Here is a 7,765-nt window from a genome sequence, read left to right as displayed (position 1 = left end):
TTAGATCATTGCAGTGTTCTTCCCGTGTACAAAGATGACCGGATCATCGGCATACATTTGCACATTCAACTCAGGACATAATTAGGCTAGTCATTAATGTACAGAGAAAACAGTAACGGTCCAAGAATGGAACCTTGTGGAACCCCAACAGGGTTCACAAGGTAGGGGAATTTGGCACCGTTGACCAAAACACACTGTTTTCTGTTCGATAAGTAAGACTTAAACCAATGTATCAAAACTGCCGAAAAATTCAGCTTTGTAAGAATCACTTGGTGGTCAACAGTGTCCTGAGATCAAGGAACACATCACCTACATATGGGCTCATGTCCAACATTTAACCTTTTCCACAAAGACACAATTAGCTGTCTCAGTGGAGTGTTGAGCACGAGAACCAAACTGCATTGGGTGGAGTGGAGCGAAACCTTTATCTAAATGTTTAGTGATTAGTTTTGGCACGCATTTCTCAGCTACCTTAGAGACACAGGGGAGGATGCTGATTGGTCTGTAATTGGACATCATTGCCTTATCCCCAGATTTAAAGATCGGTTTCACCGTGGCCACCTTCCAGGATGATGGAACTTCCCTCGTGCTGATAGATTCACTAGCATAGAAATTGGTTTTATTATACCGTCGATATGTGTCTTTATGAAGTTGCAACACATGAAAAAAGATCTCTTATTTTCTGAAATGACTGCACACAGGGGTGTTTATTTCAAGCAGTGTCCATTGGTTGTTTGCACGTACAACAGCCATTCATTTCATTCCAGTCATCCAGAAAAGTCTTAATGAGTTTACAATTGTATTCCATTATTTTTTAGCAAATTTAAAACCAAATCAAGGATAAAATTAACTGTTATGGATAATTTAATATCCTCTTTTATTCAGAAGGCTTTGGTGGATAGATAGAAGATAAGCTATCTTCAAAATGAATTTTGAGTGTGTGTTTCTTATCCATGTGTTATAAATATTAATGCATGTGCAGGCTGTCCGCTCGAATCTCCCTTGTGATGTATTAGGGCTTTATATATATTAGAAAAAGAAGAAATGGATTTAGATCTGTGTGCAGCGGTAATGAGGTGCCACAGATAATCCTGTCTTTGACACCCAATGCAACCAAGGAATCTTAATGGCGCTAATTCAAGCAGCATGCATTCAAAGGAATTCATATACAGAGAGAGACATTTCCATTCTTTAATCAGTCCAGTTAGTCCCGTCAGACCTTCACACCATCCCAATCCTTTCCACCCAAAATGATAAAGAAATCAGAGAAAACCAGAAACAAAAAAACCTCGGACAGTGAGAGCTTTTCTGCAAAATTTGGCATATGTATATATTGCATTATTACAGTTTTACAAACAAATGTACAACAAATACATCATAAATAGACTCTTGTTGTGAGACGGTGAGGAGCCAGCTTGCGTGGGTTGTTTTTTCTTCTTCTTCTTCTTCCAGTGAGCTCGTACGCAGGGGTTTGAGCCGTGACTTTACGAGGAGTATTCATACTCCTCTGCACTGCGGCGGCCGAAATCCATCCACCCCATGTAGTCCCTGTCTGCTATCCGGTGGTTGGCACTCAGGCCGTTGCTTCTACTGTTTGCCGAGGAGTTTCTACGCACAGAACCTGGGAGGAGAAAGTGAGGAGGAAGAGGAGGGATGGAGGAACAGGAGGGATGGAGGTGATAGAAAGAGTGGGAGGAGGAGGGGAAAGAGAGCAGGAGGGAAATTAGTATTCCTCCGAGTAAGTGGAGCATCAGATATCTTCACTCATAGTAGTCCTACTTTTGGTTATTTCTGCGTGGAGACAGCTAGAAGAAGCAAGCAAATGTGGTGCAATGACAGAGTGACTCAAATCTGATTTTTATATTATGTGAGACAGAATTGTAATAACTAAAACCTCATTATTTTATTCATATCTAGTGTAATGTGGCCATTTTTGTATTCTGTGAGATTGGATACAAGTGAAGCTCTCACAAACCAAGCCAATAATAGTCTAATGAACTAAAGTGGATTTTCAATGATTGATGCTTTTAATATAAACATTTGCATTACTTTTAAATGTCCTTAAACAATAATTTAGCAGTTAGTGGAGTTCATAACCAAATCACACTTTCAAAATGTTGAATAATTTGGTGTTGATGTCTTATAGGGTGTATTTAAAACTCCACAAATGACACTCATAGTGTTTTATTTCCATTTGGGTTGTATATTGTTTTGATTTGGTTTTCTGATGAGTTTTTTGCTGTGAAGCTGGTTTGCTTTTACAAATCTTAAATGTATTTTTCTCATTATTTCTTCCTCTCATTCACTAACACACTACTACAGAGGAGGGGATGTCCAACAACAGCTGGACTTTAGGGGTGACAACATACCATTACCCTCTCTTCCTTGCGTGTCCATGCGTAATCAGTGCGTGCTTTAATGTGCAATGTGTGTGTCCTTTCCCTTTACATTTTAACCTTGTTCCTATTTCTTCTTCTTCTTTTCTCTTCGCTGCACTGTGACCTCAAATCTTGTAAAACATCTCAGAATCTTCAACTTTTTATTCCAAGCAAGTGAAGCAGGAGTACTATCTGTTTGGTAATCGATAGAGCGCTCACAGAGATGCTGCTTACACTCCACCCACATCCTCCTACGCAACACACACACACACACTGACACACGCACACACACATATGCACCGACACGTCCATAGACACACAGTGTTTCAGTTCCCTGGTGTGCTGAGACGATTGGCTGCAGAAGGCTCGACAACGACACCTCCTACACCGAAGCAGGCAAGTGAGCAGCGAGCACACGATGAAAGACACCCTCAAGTCAACACATTCCCTTAGAGTATTACATATTACATTCAATGTGCCCTCTGACATGTTTCTAGACTTCTCTGTCTGATTGAACAGTTTCTGATTTGCATTTTTGTGCCGAAGATTATGCAACGGCACATAGAAACTTGAAATGGCTGAAAACGTAGAAAACTTTTCAACTAATCGCATGCTAATGCATTTCACTGACTGTAGATGCAGGAATCGTTTCAGAAAGAGACGGAGACACACAAGAAGTCAGGTTTTGAATGACGATTCTCCACAGTGAGTATAAATGTGGAGGCTCAGTCACTGGTACATTTTTATATACAAAGCCATGTTAGGGAAAGTTCCATCCTACATCTGCTCCCTGATCTCACAGCGAATTGTAAGTGGCTACTGCCTGAGATCGCATGCTGTGGTTTTATTAAATGTGCCAACTGCTAGGACTGTCTTAGGGAAGATAGCTTTTAGATGCGCAGCTCCTCTGTCTTGGAATAGTCTGCAATTGAAATGGAAACTGAGCAATCTGGTGCCACTAAATGTTTTTAAAGCTTGGTTGGATGCTACTCAATCGGAAGCTGTTGGTACCTGCTCATGTGGATAGTTATGTAAATTGTAATCCCTGTAATGATGCTGTAAGATGTCCTTTTTGTTGTTCTGTTTATGTTTTTATGTTTCAAGTGGAACCTACTTGAGCAGGTCTCCCTTGAAAAAGAGATCAATGATCTCAATGGGATACACCTGGATAAATAAATGTTTGAAATTAAATTAAATGTGTGTGTTTACGGTCAGAGCCTCAGTCCTGCTACACGGGTAGAGAGACACGAGCACTAAACATGAAGAACTATGAAAGGGCGAAGAGCTTGTTTTTTTTTTTACCATTGATGGGGAAAAGATATCAACTTGGAGTCACTTGGGGCGAATAAGTGAAATAAGATGGTGCAATGAGAATGGCCGGAAGGCTGCACACTCTAATACTCTCTCTTTCAAACCACAAAAGCTTTTCAGAGCCACTAATTCATTTTACAAAGCTGCGTGTGCGCTGATTCCAGTAATTAGCAAGTCGGAGGGGAGGAGAAGGGCAGTGAAAAGCAAGTCTCTGTCTCTGAAAATGAAGGTGTTTCTTTTTTGCCAGATGTTTTTTCTTTAAATATCCACAAACATCAACACTGAACAAAACTGAAATGTTGACTTTAATCAAATATATCAAGTCAAAAAATGTCCCATAAGTGTATTAGGTCAGTTGAAAGTAATAATATTAAGTTGAACCTATTATTTTTTATTACTGCTTTCAACTAACCTAATACAGTTATGTGAAATCTGTTGACATTTATTTAAAGTCAACGTTTCAGTTTTTTCAGTGACCCCCTATCCTCCAGGTACAACAAAAGATGGCAGCAATGACATGCGAACTAATAATATAGACACATTCACACACCTTTCCTGGAGGAGATGAGTCTTGCCAGCAGCTCTCCGAGGTTTGCTCGGGAGTCTGCGTCCTCTTCGGCCAGAGGCAGAGCTTTCAGCTGGGGGACAGAGCGGCTGTGTTGGAGGTGAGGCTCTCCCAAGGTGTGGGTGTCCGCCTCCAGGAGAGCTGCTCACACAAACACACAAGAGCAGATGTCAGATATGGGAACGTTTAATGAAAAAGTGTCACTCTTTTCCGAGCCAGTGGGGATAAACGCGTACCTTCAGATGCAGCGGACATGGAGCGGTGGCCCTCGTCTAGAGGCTGGGAGGAGAAGGGGAGCCCTAAACAGCTCGTACATAAGACCGCCAGCACGACACACACACATAGCCCTGCAGTCATCTGAAACACACAGAGGGAAAGTTTCATTACTCAGAAGCAGTGACAGACAGCAGGCGTCTCCTGACTCTTTTTACACACTTAGAAACTACAACTACGACCGTTTGCCAGACAAGTGAACGACTGCATGGCAAAAAGAAATGTGAAATACAGAGAATAAAATTCACACATCTTCCAGGGGCACAGCACGCATCAAACTGGACCGTGATATCCTGAGCACAATTCTAACAAGTCAAATTGACCCAATTTTCAGCAGGGAAATAAGCTCTTATTCCCACCTTTCTTTCGGGGAACATCTCTAGAAATACATTCATGAAATAAAAGGAAAAAGGGAAATTATCTTTTAAAACACATTTGATGTAAGAACAAAATAGACATATTGTAGTGTTAAAATATAGATTTAAGTCTTAACAGTTCAAGGTAAAACATTTGTACTAAATATATAAATGTTCTCATCTTTTCCTTTCATCTATATGTTAGCTATAAACATTGGTTTAACTAGACTTATTATAAAGTAGAGATAATTCGTTCACAATAAAAAAAAAAACATTGCATAAATGCCAAAATCTCTGACCGGTTGTATGATATAAGAAATAAAAAGCAGCTTACCTTGAGAAAGAGGTTCAGCGTGTCAGAGAGTGAGGAGAGCACTTCTCTGTTGAGTGGGAAGGATGCCCCTTTTATATGCCACGCTCAGAGCTGTGTGTGTGTGTGTGTGTGTGTGTGTGTGTGTGTGTGTGTGTGTGTGTGTGTGTGTGCCTCAGCGTACATCCTGTGTATTCCTCAGTGTGTTTGCAAGCCTAATTCGAGCATATTTTCTATAACCTCAACATAACAACATCGTGCTTCAGTGTGTGTGTGTGTGTGTGTGTGTGTGTGTGTGTGTGTGTGTGTGTGTGTGTGTGTGTGTGTGTGTGTGTGTGTGTGTGTGTGTGTGTGTGTGTTTATCTGTGTGTAATAAATGTTTGTTGTGCACATAACAGTGAATCATCAGAATCAAAAGCATAACCTAAATGTTTCTTATTTTATTTGACATACATGTATTTCTTATGAGTTACTGATTACTGACAGAATGATGCACACTTCAACTGCTGTCTTGAAAACTGTGCGTGTGTGTGTGTGTGTGTGTGTGTGTGTGTGTGTGTGTGTGTGTGTGTGTGTGTGTGTGTGTGTGTGTGTGTGTGTGTGTGTGTGTGGGAGCACAGCAGGACTCCCAGCAGATTGCACCCCCCCCCTCCTCCATTCCTGTGAATATTTGAGCAGCGTTGTTTTCCTTTGTTATAACACTTTTGATGTCTTTGAAGGTTTTGAGGGAAACTGAAGACTTTTCTCTCATTATATTCATTTCGAACAGACGAAAAATGAATGTGTCAGCTGTTGTGACTTTGAAGCATTTCTGCGGGAGCTCTGGGAAAATAAAATAACTGATTGGGTCCCAATTAAATTCAGTTTCAGTCTAATGTGATAGCTTCCATAACAGGACACGTTTCATTCAAATTCAATTAATAGGTCAAACTAATAGATTTATTTATAGACAGAAGTATATTTGTTCTTATTGTGGGGTAAGCTCACATTAAACAAAGGCAGCAATTACTGTGGAGTATAACACATACAGAGCTCCAACACCACGTCGCCTTTCTTCTATTTTAATGCCATGGGAAGCTTCGACATTTTTCCCAAACCTGCAAGAAATTCTGTGTTCAGCTACTTATATATTTTTAAAAGGTGCTACTTCTGGGTGTTGCAAATGATATAACTTTGAGTATTTAGACTTGTACGATCACCACCGACTCTAAGGACATGAGAGGGTCCCATTTTGGCATTTTATCGATTAAGTGGTTTATCAATAAAACTCGCAAACAAATTCATAGATGTATATATTGTGGGACTATAACGATCATTGTATTATTGAAATTGTTTCCAAATTATTGTTTTATTTTTTTTAAATTGTATTTATATTTGTTGAGGTTTCATTATACTCCCAAATAAAGGCTAAACAACACAGGGTCCTACATTTAGCTGTATGCAACCAATAGCATCTCTTCTACCACACAAAGCTTTCTGTTGAATATTTCAGTCTCCAAGCCGACCTAACTAACCAAATAACCCCGATGACACCGTCAGGGTTTCTAAGGTTGGGTTTCTGGTCTCTTTTCTTTCTCGTTGACCTCTCCTTTGGTTTGTTTTCAATTGATGGACTCGGTCTCCCTTTACTTCCTGCCTTCACAGATGCAAATGAGTGTGCAGGAAAGCCCTGCGTGAACGCTTACTCTTGCAAAAATTTGATTGGCGGCTATCTCTGCGACTGTTTTCGGGGATGGTCCGGACAAAACTGTGGCATCAGTCAGTATTCACCTCGTCTAAAAGTCACTTCTTAAATGTCTGCCCTTCCACTGGCGTCCTCTTCTTCTGGCTACCTCTCACTTCCTGGACTCACAACATAGGTGTAGCTTAGCGTCACTCCCTTTCCCACATGTGGTAACCCGTTTGCTTTCTCGTCTTGGCAAACAAATCATATTCGAATATGCATGACCAGTCCCTCTTTCTGGATCCAACGCATGCCCAGTTACAACCTATACAAGGTCTTTTTGGCACTCTCTTGGCTTCACTAGTGATTTCTTTTCCAAATTCTGATAATCCGTGCACATCCCACATTGTAGGTTGGTGGAACATTTAATAAAACATGTTATTCATAATGTTTTATAATGAAATGTAACTTTTGCCTCCTGTTCAGACATCAACGGCTGCCATGGTCAGTGCCAGAACGGAGCAACATGCAAGGTACGGATGTTTTTTAATTAAATGTATATTCCACCTCCGTTCGTCAACCTTGTGTTTGTAGTTGCATCTTTAAAGGTTCACCTATTGTGCAACATCCACATGTCTCTTCTACATCACCATGTGTCCCCTCTTCTTCATGTCTCTTCTACATCACCATGTGTCCCCTCTTCTTCATGTCTCTTCTACATCAACTTGTGTCCCCTCTTCTTCATGTCTCTTCTACATCAACATGTGTCCCCTCTTCTTCATGTCTCTTCTACATCAACATGTGTCCCCTCTTCTTCATGTCTCTTCTACATCAACATGTGTCCCCTCTTCTTCATGTCTCTTCTACATCAACATGTGTCCCCTCTTCTTCATGTCTCTTCTACATCAA

At 40.6% G+C, this 7,765-nt stretch overlaps 2 protein-coding genes across 2 annotated transcripts in view; one reads left to right on the top strand and one right to left on the bottom strand.

The window, feature by feature from the left end:
- Nucleotides 1–1,177: 1,177 nt before the first annotated feature.
- On the bottom strand, nt 1,178–5,262 carry cckb (cholecystokinin b). Its single transcript, XM_010794665.1, has 4 exons — nt 5,218–5,262; nt 4,491–4,611; nt 4,240–4,395; nt 1,178–1,621 (listed from the first exon to the last, which is right to left on the bottom strand). The coding sequence occupies exons 2-4, from the start codon at nt 4,609–4,611 to the stop codon at nt 1,485–1,487; spliced, it is 414 nt and encodes a 137-aa protein (XP_010792967.1). The 5' UTR covers nt 5,218–5,262; the 3' UTR covers nt 1,178–1,484.
- A 592-nt stretch (nt 5,263–5,854) lies between these two features.
- LOC104966340 (protein jagged-2-like) overlaps nt 5,855–7,765 on the top strand; it is a 68,034-nt gene continuing 66,123 nt past the window's right edge. Inside the window, exons 1-2 of the mRNA XM_010795529.1 lie at nt 5,855–6,951; nt 7,343–7,389. Of these exons, the coding sequence (XP_010793831.1) occupies nt 6,720–6,951; nt 7,343–7,389 (279 nt within the window). The 5' untranslated portion in view covers nt 5,855–6,719. The remainder of the gene's footprint in view (nt 6,952–7,342; nt 7,390–7,765) is intronic.

Source organism: Notothenia coriiceps, unplaced genomic scaffold (genome assembly GCF_000735185.1).
Source record: "Notothenia coriiceps isolate Sejong01 unplaced genomic scaffold, NC01 NC01_scaffold00037246, whole genome shotgun sequence".
Taxonomy (NCBI): Eukaryota; Metazoa; Chordata; class Actinopteri; order Perciformes; family Nototheniidae; genus Notothenia; species Notothenia coriiceps.
Note: the sequence above shows the minus strand (reverse complement) of the source record. Positions and strands in the feature narration are given on the sequence as shown.